At 35.7% G+C, this 22,500-nt stretch overlaps 1 protein-coding gene across 1 annotated transcript in view; it reads left to right on the top strand.

Moving 5' to 3' along the window:
• The window catches only part of urp2 (urotensin II-related peptide), a 17,894-nt gene extending 296 nt beyond the window's left edge, over positions 1-17,598 (top strand). Inside the window, exons 2-5 of the mRNA XM_056463583.1 lie at positions 11,414-11,800; positions 13,413-13,453; positions 14,079-14,232; positions 17,339-17,598. Of these exons, the coding sequence (XP_056319558.1) occupies positions 11,414-11,800; positions 13,413-13,453; positions 14,079-14,232; positions 17,339-17,370 (614 nt within the window). The 3' untranslated portion in view covers positions 17,371-17,598. The remainder of the gene's footprint in view (positions 1-11,413; positions 11,801-13,412; positions 13,454-14,078; positions 14,233-17,338) is intronic.
• Positions 17,599-22,500: the final 4,902 nt, after the last annotated feature.

Genomic DNA, 22,500 nt, shown 5'->3' with positions numbered 1-22,500 from the left:
CTGACTCAAATCAACATTTGTCTTTATCTCAACTTACATTGTAAAAAAAAGAGCTGTTTTTCCATTTTTTCCCTCCGTTTCTTCATGCTTTTGGTGCATTTTAGGAGATTGCATTAGGAGACCTGCATTACTTCGCATTATGAGACAGATTTTCCTTTTAACCTTAAACATTTGGAAAAAAAAGTGACTTTTATTCACATTTTTAATCATGTAAAGTGCTATATTACCCCAGTTGGTGTTGTGTATTATGCTACAAAAGCTTTGTAATAAACTGCAGTACATGTTCTGTTATTTTATTTCTCTATATATTGTTTCTTATACATTATATTATTTCAAATGACTGAAATGTCAATAAAAGTCTCTTTGTTATAAAAGTCATCTCAATAAAAAATCCCCAAATTACTAAATCTGTTCTTCTGGAGCTGTTTCATTGTAAATAAACAGTTAAACGGTCAGTAATATGTTTAATTATTATTATTTACAAAAGAATAAATAAATAGTATACATCAGCAGCAAATACATTTGAATATCTAAAGTAAATAAATAATCGTGTTATTATGCCTCTTTCAAATCAAATGATCAGGCTAGGCAAATTGATCTCATGGAATTGATCTAACAAAAAGACCGCGATCGCTGCTTTAGGTAGAATAACACTACGAATTTTAAAAACATATTAACCTATAAACATGAAATAAAACATTCACAAAGCTGTAACGTTATCTTACGAAACCTACCTGTCAACATTGAGATGTAAAAAAAAGGATATGCCCACCATAATAAGGAACCCCCCCCCCCCCCCCCCCCCCCTCTTAAAAAAATCCCCAAATTACTAAATCTGTTCTTCTGGAGCTGTTTCATTGTAAATAAACAGTTAAACAGTCAGTAATATGTTTAATTATTATTATTTACAAAAGAATAAATAAATAGTATACATTAGCAGCAAATACATTAGCAAACAGTTCAGCTTATTAAAATAAATAGCTATTATAAAGAAATAGAATCAAGTTATCAAATCTCTTTAGCCGTTTCTTCACTGTATAACTCACACATTCTGATTAAAGAGCAACGAATGAATCTCATTTATTTAGATTTTTCATTTGATTACATTAAATAACAGGTGTCAGTTTAAAAACGCACACATCTAACGTTATAATGAAAGCATTCGATTGCTTTCCTAACGGTTTATGCTCATTTAGGACAACATTTCTTGTGTTTTAAAAGGAACCCCACCAAGATTGACATCTTTAGATGTTATTATTATTAATTATGTGTATATCTCTGTTTAAACATGCACCCAAAACCCAGACTTTCGCTCTGCTTCAAATGGTGTATACAGAATCCATTTGGGAAACAGCGTCTATTTATTACTATGAAGCACGTCAGCTGACAGTCACGCACTGCTATATGACTGTTTAGAGGATTGCATAGAAGGGGCGACAGCACCTATAATGAAAAGGAAGGGAATCCCGCTGTTTTTATAAACATTTCAAAGTGTTTTCATGCCTAAACAAAATGAAAGCACAGAACACACTCACATTTAAGAGCAAGGGGCGGCCCCTGGTGGTTCGGTGGTATGAGTTGCATATAGGAAGGATCGGCTCTTTGATGTTTATAGACACCCTTCATAGAAAGATTACAAATATGGGAAATTACCTTTACAGGATGATAGCAGGATAGAACTGTAAAATATAGGAGAATACCAGGAAAAACGGGAGGGTTGACAGGTATGACATCCCATAATGCAATTAACAACCATAAATAAATGGAAAACACAAAATATTGCAATTGTTAATTTACAGATTATTTTACATTAAACACTGTTACACATTTTACAGTTTCAGTCAAATCTATATTTTGATTACATACACAAATCTTTCTAGATTTATTCTCCTCTCTGATTACATCAAGATTGCGTTTTCTCCAAATCAGAATCAGAATCAGTTTTATAGCTAAGTGTGCTTCACACACACAAGGAATTTGTTTTGGCTACAGAAGCTTCCAGTGTACATAAAGTGACAAGTGACAACACAAAATAAATATGAAAAAAATAAAAAGATAAACATTAAACAGATGCGGTTAGTCAAGAAACCTGGATGTTGAGTTGTATGTACAGATTGTTATAAATATACAGGTTATAAGGTGCTGTGTACAAGTGCGAATGTAGAAGGTATTGCATTGTATATTGATATAAGGTGCTGTGTACAAGTGCGTATGAGAAAGTATTGCACATATTTATTGCACAGTAGGGGAATATTTAACTGTTCATAAGGTAGACAGCCTGAGGAAAGAAACTTTTCCTGTGTCTGGCTGTTTTTGTGCTTGGTGCTCTGAAGCGCCGACCAGACGGTAACAGTTCGAACAGGTAGTGTGCTGGGTGTGAGGCGTCCAGAGTGATTTTGCGAGCCCTTTTACTCACTCTGGAAGAGTACAGTTCTTGAAGTGTAGGAAGGGTTGTGCCAGTGATTCGTTCAGCAGTCCGGACTATTCGCTGTAGTCTACGGAGGTCGGTTTTGGCAGCTGAGCCGAACCAAACAGTGATCTATATTTGGATTAGATACACCAATTTTCCCCACAGTCCAAACACATGCGCTATAGGTGAGTTGAATAAACTAAAACTGGCCGTAGTGTATGTGTGTGAATGAGAGTGTATGGGTGTTTCCCAGAACTGGGTTGCAGCTGGAAGGGCATCCGCTGTGTAAAACATATGCTGGATTAGTTGATGATTCATTCCACTGTGGCGACCCCTGATGAATAAAGGGACTAAGCCAAAGGAAAATGAATGAATGCATGAATGAATGAACACCAATTTTTACAGTTTTATCTACAGTATCTATTTTCAGATGACTTATGCCAAATATTATTTTTGCTTCTGTCTATAATCAGCTGAAGTTTTGACGTTTGGTAGTTTTTGATTAATGGATAAAAAGGCTAATTTAACTTTGCTTCTAAAAACCTTTAACATGGTGGCAAAAACCAAACAAGGACCAGACTTAAAGTATTCGTATGTACTGATTTCTGTTCTAGAAATATATGCAAATTAATGCACATATGCTTAGATAATAAAATAATTGACTGCGGAACTATGGTGAAATGCAGTGTTGGGGATAATTAATAAAAAAAATAATGCGTTTCATTATTGAGTTATTCTCTAAAAAAGTACCTAATTGCATTAATTAGTTGCTTTTTATGGAAAGTAATGTATTACATTTTGAGTTACAGTACTTTTGTAGTATAACGCATTACACTCAAGACCCCTGCAGGCACAGGATGTCAACATGACGTCATATTGACGTTGTCCCCTAACGTCATGGGGACATTAGATTTTGTTTGGAAATGAAAATCGGGTTAACATCAGAACCCAATGTCAGGTCGACGTCAATGTCCATTGTCCAACCTAAAATCAACCAAATAGCAACGTCTAATCATGTTACACCTTGACGTTGTGTGGAGGCTACCACCATGACATCTATCAGATGTTGGATTTTGGTCACTTTCCAAAACAACCTTAAATCAACCAAATATCAATGTAATTTCGTTATTGGATGTCAAAATAACGTTGTCCTTAGACGCTGACTAGACATTGAATTTATGGTCACCTGACGTCACAACCTAAATCTAACCTAATATTAACGTCTTATGATGTTGTGCGCCTGCTGGGACTGGTGAAAATCATGTGTGATTTGTCTTGATTTTACTGTGTCTTCAATATTGCTTCTAAAAGCCTTTAACTTTAACATGTTTGCAAAAAATTGGAACCAGATTTATTTCCAATACTGATTTCTGTTCTAGAAATATATGCAAATGAATGCACATATGCTTAGATATTCAATTAATGTACTGGGGAACTATATGGTGAAATGCAGTGTTGGGTAAAGTTACTTTTGAAAGTAATGCATTACAATATCGAGTTGCTCTTTAAAAAACAATTGCATTACTTATAATTGAAAGTAATGCATTACATTTTGAGTTACTTTTGTACTATAATGCATTACCCCAATCACTGGAGAAATGAACCTGTTCACCTGTGCTTTATTAATGTGTGACTGGTCTGGATCTCCACCGTAGTCAAGTCTACAGACTCAGAAATGGCGAAGGATCAACACTATTAGTCCAGCGGCGCCAGACTCCTGTGCTTCTCTGTTGGTCTTGTGCTGTCCGCACTTCCAGTGTGTGCAAACCTTAAATCTGTCAGGTTCTGGATTCGACCTCCGGCTAAAATTGGCTTGGGAGTTTGGAGTAGGTTACATAATGCTTGAATTAGGTCATTAAGTCTCAGCTGATCTCGTTCAGGTTCATTGTGACCTGGATATGCACGCCGAATATGATCTTCACCATGCATGCAACAATAAGATATGCAAAAAAAGGGGCAAGAATAGTATCTAAAAAGGACAGTTCACCTAAAAATGAAAGTTTACTCATTATTTTGTAGAGGCTCCCAGCCTTCATGAGTTTCTTTCTTCTGCTCAACATAAAAGGAGATATTTTGAAGAAAGCTAAAACCAGAGTGCCATAGAAGGAAAATACATTGAAGTCAATAGTTACAGATTTCTAGTTTTTCTAAATATTTAGTTTTGTATTTAACAGACTGGGTCAGTAAACAATCACAGAATTCTCATTTTTGGATGAACTATCCCTTTAAGACCACAAATTACTCCTATTTAAGCAATTGAAGGCACAATATGTAATATTTTTTAATTAAAAGATCCCCAATTCACTACAACACAGTTAGTTTGCAGACTTTGAGTGTAAAATAAGCAACTAGTGACCTGTATAATGCTAATGACGTCACACACTCTTGATTTTCAGTTTTCTATCTAGACTTTTGTGAATCTGAAATACGTTATAGGGTACTTTTGTTGTACGTTTCAGAAACATCTTATTTTTCAAGGCAGCTCTTGTTGTACAGATCATCTAGCGCAGTGTTTCCCAACCCTGTTCCTGGAGGCACACCAACAGTACATATTTTGGATGTCTCCCTTTTCAACTTCAGGTGTTGGAGTCTCTTCTGATGTTATGATAAGTTGATTCAAGTGTGTTTGATTAGGGAGAGGTTGAAAATGTGTACTGTTGGTGTGCCTTCAGGAACAGGGTTGGGAAACACTGATCTAGCAAACCACTGAGCTAAACTGTTCCCTAAACCCAACCAACAGTGTTTTCAAAAACAACCCCCCCCCCCCCCAAAAAAAAAAAAAAATATTCACCTTGATTTTACATTGCTTTACATCCCTTTTGTGGAAGCATTCGTCATCAGACTCGAACCCGAGCGCTCTGCTCTGCATCACAAGCATGTACAAAGTGAGCTATAAGCAAACTGACTACGCCAGAAAAGTTATCCATATGGTGATAGATAGCCTAGGTGACGCAAACATACTTATTACAAACCATAGACAGTGTTACAGTAAGTTACTCTGTGGTATCTATTTAGTGTTGTGCAAAGAACTGCATGAAAATAATACTTTAATCATCAATAATATGTACATGTATGTATCAGTGTGGAAAGAAACAAAGTTATTTGGATTCATACTGCCCCCTAGTGTTCAGTTTACCTACAAACTGCAGTTAAACTAATTGAATTTGGTTTTTGCAATTTGACAACAATGTATGTTGAAGCACGTATTTCCAAACACAGGCTCATTGAGAAAATGTGCCCAGGTATACATTTTGAGAACTGAGAAATATGCGCTTGTAGTTACATATGTCTGTATTTTGTGTATAAAACAAACACTACAGGGTGGTACCACTGACCTATTACCTCCATCTGGACCGTTTTGTACGGTGTGAATGGTTTACTCAGTAGCTCACCACGAATGGTGTCAGAATAGCGATGTAGACTGCGGTTTGAGTTTGGTGAAGGATTGCTCCAGAAAGCAGATATAATGAAACCCCAAATAACTTGTTAACTCGTCGTGGTAGAAGCATGCATCTACAATGGCTTTTCTCTTCTAGTTTGCTTTTGAGAACACTATGGGTTGGGTTTATTGAAAGGGGGTGTGTGGGTTAGTCCATAATCAAGCTGTTATATTATCAAGGGTGTAGGGCAATTGTAAAATTTAAATTTAACTTCACATTTAAAATGTTAAAGGAATGTCTGACAAAAAAGGTAGCTTAATAAAGACTTTCGTTTACTGAGGGCTTATTTGTGGATAATCACTTACCACCGCATCTGAACACATTTTTGCAAGTATAATATTGCCATTTATGCACTTTAAGATGAAAGATGACTTGACATGTCTATGTTTTATTCCTTCTCTGAGTGTGCAAACCGAACCGCACGTTTTATTTCACACTTAAAAAAAAACTTTAATAAATAAATAAATAAATCAAATACAATTAGTAATAAAAACAACATTAAATCAAGCATGTCTTATGGTGCTAAAGTAAATTTACACGAGTGAATGCAGACTTCTGGGCCCTCATGAACAAAGACTTGCATTGAATAAATACTAAAACATTGCGTACGGACTTGTTGTAAATGTGCGTACTCAGTAAAAAAATTCAGATACACTGCGTACGTGGAATCCCACACATATTCTCTTTGTACATCCGAATTAACGTGAAACTGAGCGCACATGCTCCCTGCCTCCTCCCCATTATAAATATGGTAATGACTCCACTTTGGCAAAACCAAATGAAAAAGCAATGGCAAAAGCAAGCAAGAAGAGAAACTTCACAGAATGTGAATTGGAGGTGCTCCTATCGGAGGTAGACCGGAGAAAAACTGTGGTATTTGCAAGTTTGTCCTCCGGAATTATTAACAAAAGAAAAATAAATAGAATGGGAGAGTTTAGCTGACGCGGTTAACGCAGTGGGGTCTGAACATCGCACTGTGAGTGAATTAAAAAAGAAATGGTCCGATGTAAAGGTGCAGGTTAAGAGGAGAACAGCGGCGCACCGTCAAAGTGTGGACCGAACAGGCGGGGGAACAGGGGATGCTGAACTAACACCTTTGAAGAGAGAGTTGCCTCAATTGTGGGCGACACTTTACTGTCTGGAGTAGTATCCGTGTCTGTGGGAGACACAGATGTATTAGAGGAACACTTTATGGCGGTATAGCAGCACCTCTCCGCTCTTATCAAGGCAGCGCCACGGGCATTTGAGCATCACATATTATTTGCACATTTGGAAAGTTTCCGATTCACGTATGCAAATTCGTCTTCAGATGGCGCCTTTATAGCAATGTGTGTGCAGTTGATCACTTTGATTACATTTGGAAAACCGGCGATCGCTGCAAACTGCGCTTTAATGTTTGGCTGGTCAACTGCATGGTATGGAAACATTATATACCTGCTAGACATGAGGATGATCCCACCACATACAGTTGGCATTGCACAACTCAACGCGACTGGCTTAACTCCGAGCGGTCTGCCAGTTCCCTTTGGAAAAAAACAGTTGCCAGGATACTTTGTTGGTGCGATACTTTGTAGTGTGCAATTTAACATAATCGCCTCTAGGAGACGCCAATGGAAATCAAACAAACACACGCAAGAAATGCACGTACGCCAGACATGAAGTTGGCACGGACCAACGCACATTCTCACGTCAATTTAATCGTTAGTAAATCCAAATGTGAGCGTGAAATCTGGCGTACATATATATATATATATATATATATATATTTTTTTTTTTTTTTTTTTATACAAAAAATATTATAAATAAATAAGTGTTATTGTTATTTTACAATTATTTTTCTAAATAAAACAGAAATTATTTCTAAAATGTAACTGGAAAACAATGTTAAGACACAACTGGAGTGATGCTAAGATCATTTAAGAAATCTTTTACTTGGACAATAATCTCATTTGAATGAAATTCTATAGAAAACTCTATAGAATACAACAAAGATGTTTTATAGAGTTATCTGTTGTCTTAGACTTGACACATGGCAGACAATCAGGTTTAATAAGTTTTACCTCCCTGACTCGTCATCCCTCCTTTTTACTTCATACAATAAAATAATCCATCAGTTGGCATGCTTAGTAAAATCACCATCATATTATTTTAACTTATTATCATATTATTTAACTAGATTTGTCGGCTTGTAAAACTCACTGCGTGCCGTCACCTCCGCATAAAAGGCTGTTACGCCGGTTTCACAATGCACGAGGGGCGTGAGAGCAGCAAGTACGTTTTTCGTCGTGTATGTAAACAACCGGGACTCACAGCGGGAGAAGAGCAGTGCGTCAGGGTCCAGCAGGAGCAGTGTGTGAGGTGCGCAGGTGGTTTTCTGCACACATACAGAGATGCGTCAGTTCGCTTTCTGATTAAACACATTGCTTTCACCAGCGTTGGTTTGGTTGCACATAGAGAATAACATCTTTATTCCGGGATTACCACTCTTAATAAATACACTTGCATATGAAGTAAATCATATCTCAAAGCATTTACTGGGGCACTGGGGATTTTTACTGGGGCAAGTGCCACAGTAAATTGGGTCTAGCGACGCCCCTGTGTATTACACACATAAATGTTCATACAATTAAAAAAAATAATCACAATATTAAAAACTTTCACGCACTTAAGATGCTGATGACCCTTAAACGTGGCATAACAGTCTTGTGAAAAGGGTCAATTTCTCAGTTCTCAAAATGTAGCCCTGGGCACATATCTTCAATGAGCCTGGGTTGGTATTTCCAATAAGTCTGTGTTGTAAAAACCCACTAGCGACGTCACCGAAATGCACTGTATTCGGTCGTCCGAGCAACTGTCTGATTTCCCAAAGACTTCAGTAAACACGAGTGCAGCGAGCGACTCCGCATGTGTTTGTACATGAGTGTGAAGCAGCCATTTGTCAGCGTCCGCCTCTAAGATCAGAATGATGATGAGGAACGGGTTAGAAAGTTCCCCGGACAAAAGGCATTTATCATCGGTTACGTCGTGGATGTTTGTCCGAGCCCAGAAAAGGCCTTTTAGTGGATGTTTGAAGTGCAGGATGTCTCTCTTTTCAAGGCTGTTTCAGTGCCTTGAGCATTCCTATTGACTTGTTTCTATGGGAACAATTCAGTGTCAACAGATTCTGTGCGCCACTAAATGAGACAAAACCGAAAGGAAAGAGATGCAACAGAAAAGTGGAATTGAAGACATGCAAACATGTAGCTGAAACTAATTCAACTAGATGAGCACTGAAGCGCTGTTTATTAAACTCAAATCGCACTTAAAGTCAACATGTCACGGTTGAGATAGTCTTTTCTTCACTAAAAACTAAGTGAACAAGAACAAATGTAGGACAGCACTTGATCTTGTTCATTAAAAATTGATTGGATAGTTGAGGTTTGCTCTTCTGGAAGAATGTGCACACAGAACTCCTTTCTCTGGGAAATAGATTTTTACAGTATGTTATTTATAGACAGATCTGCTTTGAGCTCTGAGGTTTTCCAAAATTTAGCATGGTCATATTTTCTTTTATATAAGTTCAGAACTATGTGAAGTATGATATGCAGCATGACAATGTAAACTACACCCATATTTTACTTTTTATTTTAACAAAAATATTAGCAACAGACTGTAGATGAGATGCTTTCTATATAAAAATCTCTTTTGGAAATTTGATTTGATGCGAACACTGAAATCTGTTCTATTAAAAATGTATTGTATGATTGAGGTTTGCTAAATCATGCTATATGCTGTACTTTCTCTCCACAGGGAAATTGATTTGTACAATAAATAATAATACTTTAGATCTGCTTTGAGCTTTGATGTTTCTAATGTTTTTTTAAACTCATCTAATTAATCTTATTCAACTTACTTTTAAATTATCGTTTGTGTTTAATAGCAGATTGTGCATTAAAAAGTGCATTAAAATGGAAATATATTATAGAATATTATATATAATATTTATACAATTACAAGCTATATATATATATATATATATATATATATATATATATATATATATATATATATATATATATATATATATATATATATATATAATTATATATATATATATATATATATATATATATATATATATATATATATATACATACATATATATACATATATATACATACATACATACATACACACACACCCACACACACACACACACACACACACACACACACACACACACACACACACACATATATATATAAATATAAATATCCATAATTAGTAGGACATGTACACAATTCTAACATTTTTGGTTCTATACATCAGCACAATAGATTTGAAATGAAAAGGTTTGCTTTAACTGCAGACTGTCAGCTTTAATTTGAGGGTATTTACATCCAAATCACATGAATAGTGCGGGAATTTCATCATTTTGCATATGTGCCTCCCACTTGTTAAGGGACCAAAAGTAATGGGACAAAATAATATTCATACATCGCTCTGGTAAAAGTTGATCTTGATCTCATCTGTCCATTGGATGTTGTTCCAGCACTTTGAAGGCTTTTTAGAACACTAATCTGGCCTTCCTGTTTTGAGGCTCATCAATGGTTTACATCTTGTAGTGAACTCTCTGTAGTCACTCTGGGGAAGTCTTCTCTTGATTGTTGACTCTGACACACACCTCCTGGAGAGTGTTCTTGATCTGGCCAACTGTTGTGAACAGTATTTTCTTCACCAGGGAAATAATTCTTTCTAGTTGTTTTCTGTGGTCTTCCGGGTCTTTTGGTGTTGCTGAGCTCACTGGTGCGTTCTTTCGTTTTAAGTTTGTTCCACACAGTTGTTTTAGCTGATGTTTTTGCTATCTCTCTGATGGGTTTGTTTTGTTTTTTCAGCCTAATGATGGCTTGCTTGACTGATAGTGAAAGCTCTTTGCGTCTCATCTTGAGAGTTGACAGCAACAGATTGCAAATGTGAATAGCGCACTTGAAATTAACTCTTGACCTCTTATCTGCTCATTGAAATTGAGATAATGAGAGAATAGCACACACCTGGACATGGAAAAGCTGAGAAGTCAATTGTCCCATTAATTTTGGTCCCTTAACAAGTGGGAGGCATATATGCAAACTGGAAATCGTACACCGTTCACCTGATTTGGATGTAATTACCCTCAAATTAAAGCTGACAGTCTGCAGTAAAAGCACATCTTGATCTGTATACTGTACATATATAATATTTCAGTGTTGTTTTTAATACAGTTGTGTAATTTAAAGTAAAGTATATTTGATATTTGCCAGATTTTTATACTTCTTTACTTAAAATCAAAGTGTGTAATGCTGATTATCATCATAGTTGGTTGTATTGACTTACATCACATCTTTTTTTTTATCTTATGACAAAATGAAGGGTAAAATACAAAAATTAAAAGTGGGCATCATAAAAATCTAACGCATTTTACTTGATCTCATTAGAGAAAATTTGTCGTTGTGAAAGGGGAAGATTTATATATAAAAGTCATTCATAATAAATATAATATTCTCTCAAATGAAATGATGGTGACTAAATTATCTTTATTTTCCTCCAGATCCAGGAAGAACTGATGCAGATATTGAAATAAATACCGCACTACTGAAGCAACTGAGTACCAAAACACTGACGACATTTCCTGATGGAGATGGAAAAACTGTAGTGACGCGAGCATTAGATGACATAATCACAGCAACAAGCAGCCCAAATATCAGAGACAAAAGCTTAAACACAGGTATCAGTAATCTATTAAATACACTGACAATGCTCTCTGATGCACACGAGGAGACCGGCAGCCATGATGGATCCCCTGAAAATAAGAAGCTAATGGAGATTACAGAAAAATCTGATCCTGATCCTCCAGAAGAGCTGCTGAAGATGCTGAGTGCACTTGAAGAGCTGCACAAGTTAATGAACAGCCACCGGATCACCATCATTACCAGAGGTGTGCCAAAAACTGCACATAAATAAACACGGTAACACTTTACAATAAGCTTTATTAGTAATGCATTTACTTACACAAACAAACAATAAACATTACATTAATTACGGAATTTATTCATGTTTATTAGTGTTAGTTAATTAAAATACAGTTAGTTTATGTTAACTCACGGTGCATTAGCTCATGTTAACAAGCATGCATCTGGATTTTAGTAAGACACTAGCAAATGTTGAATTGTGATAATAAATGCTGCACAAGTATTGTCCATTATTAGCTCAGGTTATTTAATACGTCGACTAATAAGACCTTATTGTAAAGTGTGACCATAAATACACTGTAAATGATTAAAGCCTGTGTGAACTGGAAGTACTGCTGAAACTGAATATTGAGTAGGGGGCGGGGTTTCATTTTTGAGCTCCTCCTCTCATGTTTTACTCATGGTAAACTAATGGTTGGAGGGGCGTGGCTAAAGCATATTTTATCCAATCAGAGATGGACTATCTTTCCAGAGCAGAAGGGCAGATTTTGAATAAAGATTATTATTTTTTTCTTCTTCTGCGAATTAACTTGCACGGATTAATTATGCATCTTAAGACTAATAATATAGCAAAATAAACATTCGTAAATTTTAAACCATACTTTTGTTTTAGTATGGTGATGTATTTCCAACTGAAATGTAATATTGAGTAGGGGGCGGGGTTTTATTTTTGGGCTCCTCCTCTCATTGTTTACTTAGCAAACTAAAGCTGCGGTCACACTAGAGTTTTAACATGCGAAATTCTGTAGTACGGCGCTGCGAAAAGGGGCGGATTTAAACAAGATGATCAGATATTTTAAAAAGCGAGCATTTGGTCCATATTTTAAATTTCTGTCCAGAGAGGTCCTGTTTTGATTCTCGATTGGTGTCACGCAGGCAAGTGATGTAACTTCGCTTGTGAGAGTTCACCAAGCTTGAACTTTCCAATGCAGCAAATGCGAAACTTGACACACAACCTTGCGTTTCCGATCTGACACATTCGCGTGAGTATGAATGGAAGTCTATGGGGAAAAAAGTGCAGTGTGAACGCAGCTTAATGGTTGGAGGGGCGTGGCTAAAGCATATTTCATCCAATCAGAGAATGACTGTCTTCCCAGAGCAGATGGGCAGATTTTGATGAACGATTATTGTTTTTTCTGTGGATTAACGTGCACAGATTAATTGTGCCCCTTAAGATTAACAATATAGCAAAATAAACACTGTGCATTTTGATTTCAAGACTTTTTATTAATTATAAATACTGTCAAACGCTATTTTGTTCAGAAGTGATGCATTAAATTAACCAAATGTAAAATTTCCAACTGTTTTCAACACTGATAAGAAATCAAAAATGTTCTTGATCATCAAATATTCACTGAAGGATCGTGTGATACTGAAGACTGGAGTAATGAACTTTACTTCACATCATAAAATACCATTTTGCATTATATTGGGATTACTTTCAATTGTGTAATATTTCCCTATATTCACAAGTTTACTGCTCTTTTGAATTAGATTAACAAAGTCTTCCTGAGCAGAAGACACTTCTTAAAAAGTAAATATTTGATTGATAAATATTTGTTGTTTCTTTCTTCAAAGGAAATGGCAATGGACGAAGTACCGGGAAGAAGAACAAAATGGTATGATCCGTTTCTTCAGTAATTTCCAGCATTGTTGCAAAAGACACAAGCTGAAATGTTAAAGAATAACAATCGTCTATATAACAAAGAATATTGATCCACTTTTTCTCCATAGGGTAATTTTTATTAATAAAATATGTAGTATAAATAATACATGCTTAAAGACAGATCTGCTTTGAGCCCTACGGTTTTTAATTAAATGCATATGCTTTTATTTAAGTCACTTTTACTCATCTTACTTTCAAAACAATTCTGTTTAATACCAGAATGTGCATTAAAGACTACATTACCCATAATGCTGTAATGAATTACAACCAATCAGAGAGCAAAGCACTGACAAAAGAGATCCATAGTTGATGTGAATGGTGGAATATAAATGAATGCAAATTTTGTGATAAACTTAGTACGTATATTGCTTATATAAGTACAAACAACAGCTGTAAAAATTATAAACTATACATATTACATTCCTTTGCTGTTTTGAATACAGCTGTGTCATTTGCAGTGTAGTATATTTAGCTTTTTGTCTGATTTTCATTGACTTTTTTTTTGCAAAGTAATCTTTGACCTGTACATCAAGCCAAGTTTGTGCTTTATGCAATAAATCATGTTTTACAATCACCAGGTAGTGACGGATGGAAACCTCAAATCCACCCCAGCGACCACTATAGACAGCGGTGGCATTTCACCCAAAGCCAGCACTGACCAAATGGACCCCAAACTTAATGGAAAATCCTTTAAAAAGTCTCTTCCATCAACCAAGAAAACCAACAAGAGAGGTATGATCAGCCCAGGGTGATTAGAAATACGCATGTAAGCCTACAATTCAGCAAAAAGTAAAATACATTGCTCCTGGTACATTTGATTGCACGTTTCAGATGACAAATCCACTAGAGGGTGCTATCTATATTTTTGCAAATCTAAAATACCAACGATATCCCACTGCAACTCGTAACTTTTGATTCATTCTCATTCATTTAATTTGCTAATTCCTCAATGACGGTTGGGTTTAGGGGTGGGGTTTGGTGCCATGGCTCCTTTTAAAAATCGTAAATTAGCCACTGAACTGACAAAATGTAAATTAGTTACGCTTCCTCATGAAATCAGGCTGAAAATATGTCAATTACATGTTTCAGATACACGTTCGTCTTGTACACGTCAACTAGAAGGTAGCGCTTGTACAGGTCAGCTAGCTAAACCCTTCACTAAACACAAACAATAGTGTTTTTTTAAGCAAACGTAAGAGAAAGGTGCAATGCGGCTGCATAGTTTTACCTTTATTTTGCATTACTTTTATCTCATTTGTGGAAGCATGCTTTATCAAACTCATACCCGAGCGCTCTACAGCACCAAGTATAACACCATACAAAGTGAGCTACGAGCTTACTGACAATGCCAGAAAAGTGTCCATATGGAAACAGATAGGTGATGCAAATGTATTCATTACTGCCCCCTAGTGTTCACTATACTTAAAAACTGCAGTCAAACCTATTTTAAAGCATGTTTCTGCGGTTTTATAGGCTTGAGCATGTATTTCCAATTAGCTTGTTTTGCATATGATGTAAATCAATTGGTTTGGATAAGAAAAAGTTTATTTCAAATGCCAGGCAGTGTCTAAAAAACACCCATACATTAACAACCATCAATCTTTCTCCAACTACAGTGTGCTTCTGGAAGTAGCTTGGGTGACACAAACATATTCATTACAAATCATAGACAGCGTTAAGTTGTTTTGTGGTGTTTATTTGGTGTTATGCAAAAATCTGAATGAAAGTAATCCTTTATTCATCACTAATATGTCCTTGTAAATGTCATTAGAGTGAAAAGAAACTAAAATCGTTGTCATCATACTGCCCCCTAGTGTTAATTTTACCTACAAACTGCAGTCAAATGTATTTTAAAGTATGCATTTTGCTGTTTTGTAAACTTCAGCATGTATTTTCAGTTAGATTGCTTTTCATATGATGTAAATCAATTAGTTTGGATAAGAAAAAGTAAATTTTAAATACTAGGCAGTGTCTAAAACACACCCCTACATTACTGCAGTGTGCTTCTGGAAAAATCTTAGGTGATGTAAACATATTCATTGCAAATCATAGGCAGTTTTGCATTGTTTTCTGGTGTTTATTTGGTGTTATGCAAAAAATCAGCAAAAAATAAATCTCGATTCATTGATAATATCCCTGTAAATATCATTAGTGTGCAAAGAGAACAAAAGTTGTCACCGATATACTGCCCCCTAGTGTTCAATATACCTACAAACTGCAGTCAAATGGATTTAAAGTGTATGTTTTTGCTGTTTTGTAGGGTTACGCTTGTTTTTCACTGATGTAAATCATTTGGTTTGGATAAGAAAAAGTTATTTGCAAAAACAACCCCAATAAGAGAAAATTTCAGGAAAAGTTGCGACAGTATGGAAAACACAAATAAAAAAATAAAGAAGTGATTACTAAAGTTACGTTGAGCTGTATTTAATTGCAGACAAAACAGCACATTATTCAATGTGTTCCTCATGGTTTTTTTTAAATAAACACCTATTCCAATTTTGGTTTTTGCCACACGTTTAAAAAAATAAATAAATAAAATTTAAAAAAGTTTGCGATGTTGCCATTCATTTCTTCTTGTTTTATGGCGGGTGGCATCCAACTTTGTGCATTACCGCCACCTGCTATACTGGAGTGTGAATCAGAAGGACTATGAGACTCATTATATATTATGCATTTGCCAAAAATGAAATTAAATAATTACAGTGCTTAGCAAATATAAGTACACACTTCACAAATCTCCCTTTCAAATTCATATTTTTAATAGGAAGTTCTACAAAATTATATTTGTGCATATACATTAGATTAGCCAGTACTGAGGCCAAATCTGGAGTTTATATAACAAAATAACTTAAGATAATATTCCAACAACTAGTACAGACAAATGTATACATTATTGAAAAAATATTAAATACAAATTTATAAGAGGAAAAATTAAGAAAAGCAAAAAAAAAAAAAAAAAAAAAGTGAAAAATTGTTGAAATTTTGTAGTTTAAATTTTTTTTTATTATTTTGCTGTAATTTAATTGTATTATCTTTCTATTTCTAAATAGGTTTGGTAATAAAATATTATTTTTATAAATATATCGGTTTAATAAATCTGTTTTGTTTAGGTGCACACAATACACTGCCTATATTCACTGAGAAATGGATAAACATTCATTTTCAAAATGGCCTGTACTCAATTATGCAGAGCACTGTATAGTTTTCTGTTTGACTACTTGATTTACTTCTATTGTGCGTTCCTGAATATTTTTCTTTTATTATTACACTTCCAACACTGACTTTATACATGGTACGAACTCTTCTACTTGACAATAATCACATAAACCAGTAGGATGTTTCCAATGATATGTAAAGTTTCATTTAATAGTGCATCCTAGTCTTAGCCTAGATATTACATTATCCTCCAACAAAATTTTCCTTTAGCCGTTCCGTTTCACAACACTGCTGCTTTTATACCAAATCAAAATCACACTCACCTGTTGACATCACCTGTTTCAAATCATATCATTATTTAACCAAATTTACCTGATTACTAGCTCTGTCCCGACTTTTATTGAAATGTGTTGCAAGAACCAAAATTGGAATATGTGTTTATTTGTAAATAAAATACATATAAACAATAAAATTAAATAAATATAACAATAAAAATCATGAGGAAGACATTAAATAATGTTTGTTGTAACATCTGCAATGAAAACAAGTCAAATTAAAGGTAAAAATCGCAACTTTTCTTCTTTATTTGCTTTTCTCAAACTTGTTCTGATTTGAGGTTGCACCAGGCAGAGTCTAAAAAGCACAGATACATTAACAGCTGTCAATCTTTCTCCAACTCCAGTGTGCTTCTGGAAGTACTGCTCTCAGAACTGACCCTCGCTGATGTCTGCCAACACCAAGCAACAAATCCTGTTCTCAAACACGGATGCTTAAACTCTTCCCAGCGGATCATCAATAACACGACTGACCCTCTGCCCTGTGACGTGTGTACTGTACCTTTAACTATGTGCACGAAATCATGTTAACTTTTCATCTTGCAGCGTCTTCCTTGTTGCAAGCTCCAATAAAATATGACACTGCATGCAAAAATGCTGCGATAATAAAGAGAACTTTATTTTCCTACAGACATCTCTGGCGGTGATCATTGCACAATGAGACCAAATCATTAGCCCTCCTGTGAAATTTATTACATGGTGGCTCAGTGGTTAGCACAGCAAGAAGGATGCTGGTTCGCGTCCCAGTTAGGTCGGTTAGTATTGCTGTTTGCATGTTTACATGCGTGGGTTTCCTCCGGGTGCATCGGTTTCCCCCACAGTCCAAACACATGTGCTATAGCAGGGGTGGGCAAACTCGGTCTTGGACGGCCGGTGTCCTGCATAGTTTAGCTTCAACTCTAATCAAACACACCTGAACATGCTAATCAGTGTCTCCAAGATCACTAATTATCTATAAGCAGGTGTGTTAGATCAGAGTTGGAGGTAGAGTTTGCCCACCCCTGCGCTATAGGGGAATTGATTAACTAAATTGACTGTGTGTGTGTGTGTGTGTGTGTGTGTGTGTGTGTGTGTGAGAAAAAGTCTGTTTGGCTGTTTTCCAGTACTGGATTGCAGCTGGAAGGGCATCCGCTGTGTGAAAAATATGCTGCAGTAGTACTTTTCTATTGAATGTTTAATAGAGCAGTGTTTCCCAACCCTGTTCCTGGAGGCACACCAACAGTACATATTTTGGATGTCTCCATTATCTGACCCATTCATTTCAGGTGTTGGAGTCTCTTCTGATGTTATGATAAGATGATTCAGGTGTGTTTGATTAGGGAGAGATTGAAAATGTGGACTGTTGGTGTGCCTTCAGGAACAGGGTTGGGAAACACTTTAATAGAGAGATTGTTTTGCATCACAGTTTAAACCAGGGGTCACCAAACTTGTTCCTGAAGGGCCGGTGTCCTGCAGATTTTAGCTCCAACCCTAATCAAACACACCTGAACAAGCTAATCAAGAGCTTACTAGGTGTACTTGAAACACCCAGGCAGGTGTGTTGAGGCAAGTTGGAGCTAAACCCTGGTGGGAACCCATCCCTCCAGGACCGAGATTGGTGACCCCTGGTTTAAACAATCATTTTAATGACGATTTTTTTTCTTTGCCATAAAGACAATGTATATTATTTTTATATAAGTTATAGTATTTAGCTTAAAGTGCTTAATTAATTGTATATACTTATATTTAACTTATTTAATCACTGTAGCTCATCTTACTTTCAAAACAATTCTGTTTAATTGATGTACACAACACCAATTCCTTAGTTCAGTGTTTCCCAACCCTGTTCCTGGAGGCACACCAACAGTACATATTTTGGATGTCTCCGTTATCTGACCCATTAACTTCAGGTGTTGGAGTCTCTTCTGATGTTATGATAAGCTGATTCAGGTGGGTTTGATTAGGGAGAGGTTGAAAACGTGGACTGTTGGTGTGCCTTCAGGAACAGGGTTGGGAAACACTGCTTTTGTTGATGTGAATGGTGAAATTTAAATGTATGCATATTTTGTGATAAACCTAATATACATTGCTTATGTATATAAGTACAAGCAACAGCTATAAAAAATATATATTATACACAATATACACTGTAAAATACTCGTAAATGAGTAGTTTTCTGTATTTTGTGATTCATGGTTTTATTTTTCCCCCATTTATTTTTGCTTTTCAGTTGCTTTATGAGATCTTGATCTTTCATCCAGCAACTTAAAACCTTGAAAAGGTGGAAAAAGTGACTTTTATGAAAGTTTTTAATAGATTGCAGTGCTGTTTTGTCTGTGTATGTGTTGTATATTACGCTATAAATGCCTTATAATAAACTGTACATTTTTTACTTTACTTTTATTCCACTTATTGCTCTATATTATTATTTCAAACTACTAAAATGCCAATAAAAGTCACTTTGTTTAACTGTGGAGTTGAATTTTCAACATTAAAAGTGGACAGAGCAGAGATCAACATCCCATAATGCAGTTCACCACCTCAAATAAACACTTGTGAATCACAAAATACAGAAACTGTTCATTAACAGATATCTTTTACAGTGTATATATTGTATTTATTTTTATTTTTAATACAGGCTCAAGGGGGCTAATAATATTGACCATAGCAGTTGAGTTATTTTAGAAAAAAAAACTTTCTCCAGAAGAAAAATACAATAGGAAATATTGCAAAATGTTTTTGTTTTGTTTTCATTTTCCCCATTTAATTATGCTTTTCAGTTGCTTTATGAGATCTTGATCTTTCTTCCAGCAACTTTAAACCTTGAAAAGTTGTAAAAAGGGACTTTTATGATCATTTTTATTAGTCTGCAGTGCTGTATTGTCTGTGTTGGTGTTGTATATTACGCTACAAACACCTTGTAATAAACTGCCAGTACATTTTCTGCTATTTTACATTTCTCTAGATATTATTTCTTTTACATTATATCAGCTCAAACTTATGCAGTCAATCTATAGCCATATATACTTGAAAAATAAAAGAAAGTTTTGCAAACAAAAATTAAGTATTGAACAAAAATAAGTAAATAAATGCAAATCTCCAAAAATCGCAAAGCGAAAATTTAATTTTGGGAAATAAAAATGAATTTTGCTAACAAAAATAAACAATTGCAAAAGGGAAAATTAAGTTTTAGGAAATAAAAATGAAATTTGCAAACAAAACCCAATCACAAAACCCAATTCAGTGCTCATTTTGATTTGCTTTTTAGTCAACCGTGAGTTTGCGATGCTGTTTTTTACTTTGCATTTCACAGCCTGCCATGAACGCCCAAGTTGCCTTGACTCCGCCCCCTTGTCAAATCAGGGCCACAAAGTGAAACACGTGGAAATGTGAAGTGAAAACAGCATCGCAAACTCACGGTTGAATATATGCAAAAAGAAATTTTTTGCACTGCTTCATTTTTATTAGCAGTTTTTTATGTTTGCAAATTTAATTTTTATTTCTCAAAACTTAATTTTTTAATTTAAAAAAAAGATTTTTAGAGATTTGCATTTATTTATTTACTTTTGCTCAGTACTTATTTATTGATTTAGATCTTGATTTATTTTTTGTTTGCAAAACTTTCTTTTATTTTGCAAGTGGCCTTCGATTGACTCCATCAATAAGTCACTTTGTTAAACTGTAGAGTTGAACTTTCAACATCAAAAGTCGACAGAGCAGACATCAACATCCCATAATGCAGTTCACCACTGTAAAATATAATAAATAAATAAATAAATAAATAAATGTAATATTCCATTTAAACAAAAACAATTGAGCCTTTCTCCAGAAGAAAAAAGCAATAGGAAATACTGTGAAATCTCCCATTTGGGAGATATTTTGATCAAGAGTAAAGGATTTCACAGGAGGGCGAATGATTTTGTCTTCGACTGTATAGTGTCTGCTTCATTACTGTAGTGTTTGCACATGTGCTCAGAGATGCAGGTCTCTATGGTGAGGATGATGAGAAAGCCTAAAACGAATCACTAGCACTGTTGCTTGGGAGATCGTTCCACAAAACCTGGCAAAATATGAGACAATGAGTTAAAGTAGGTAGGAAAGCCATGCTTGAATGTGAGCACTGTGGCCTCACAGAAAGAAGGTCGCTGATTTGACTCCCGACTGGGTCAGTTGGAATTTCTGTGTGGAGTTTGCATGTTCTCCCTGTGTTGGCGTGGGTTTCCTCCGGTGCGCCGGTTTACCCCAAAGTCAAAACACATGCGCCATAGGGGAAAACCATTTGAGACTTGGGAAAACCAAGGTCAATATTATTAGCCCTCTTAAGCAATATTTAGCTAATACTTGCCTAATTACCCTAACTTTACCCTAGTTAACCTAGTTAAGCCTTTAAATGTCACTTTAAGCTGAATACTAGTGTCTTGAAAAATATCTAGTCTAATATTATGTGCTGTCATCTTGGCTAATAATTCAGCCTTCAACTGTATACAGTATGTTTGGTCTGCAGTGACTAGTCTAACTCTCATATTGTAACACTGGAGTGACAAGAAAGTCTAAGTGCAGTTTATTAACTCTAAGTCAGGCAGGCAATGGTCAAAGCAGGAGCAAACAGAAGCATGCGGGTAATCCAAAAGTAAGGATGGCTGACGCGAAACTGACGTTTTGACAGTGTCGAGGTCCATAAGCGCAAGTATTTTAAAACACTACGCAGAAGCCCGATCCCAAACACCCAGGTCACATGACTAAGGTGATTCGAAACACTCAGGTCATGTGACTAAAGTGTTTCAAAACACCAGATCACGTGACTAAAGCAATGCAAAGCATCGATCATTTCCGAAGTGTTTTAAGACCTGGTGAATCTGCTTTTGACTGACAGGGTCGAAAAAAAAATCTCTATGTCATGTAGCCTAGAGGACCGTGCATTTTCACAGAGTAACTGTCCTGCAAATGGCGCAAGTTCTGACTTATACAAAACATTAAATTATGATTTGATGTATTTTAATTTCATGTTTATGACCAAAACAAGATATATTTATCTACAAAGTGTTCATTTGGATGTCAGACCAATGTTAAAACGAAACAGGTTACAAGAACAGAGTATTTAAAAACTAACATCTATCTATAGCTGCATCATCGTGGGTTCGAATCCATTATCTCTGCATGCCTGTCAGGAACTCTCACTGCTTCACTAAATCACTTGAAACACCTCAACTCTACAATGTGGGGATTTATACCTCAATTTACTGAACTGTTTCTTTGCTGAAGCTGTTCCAGAGCAATACATGAAAACTTACCACTAGGTGTCACTGTAGAGACGGGTTTCGAAACATTTCGAAGCTTCGACACATTTGCTTGGACTGTTTCAGAGTTTCATGAAGCCTCGCTTTGCCCACCACTAACTAGACAAGGGAACGCTTAGAAATGTTACAGCAAACAAGACTCAGCACTGTGTGTGTGAATGTGAGGTGTATTCATAGTCGTGGTAATCAGTTCATCATGAGCTTCCAGCTGTGCGTGAGTAATCAGAGGGAAT

This window comes from Danio aesculapii, chromosome 1, assembly GCF_903798145.1.
Source record: "Danio aesculapii chromosome 1, fDanAes4.1, whole genome shotgun sequence".
Classification (NCBI taxonomy): domain Eukaryota; kingdom Metazoa; phylum Chordata; class Actinopteri; order Cypriniformes; family Danionidae; genus Danio; species Danio aesculapii.
The sequence above is the reverse complement of the archived record's forward strand: the minus strand, read 5'-3'. Positions and strand labels throughout refer to the sequence as shown.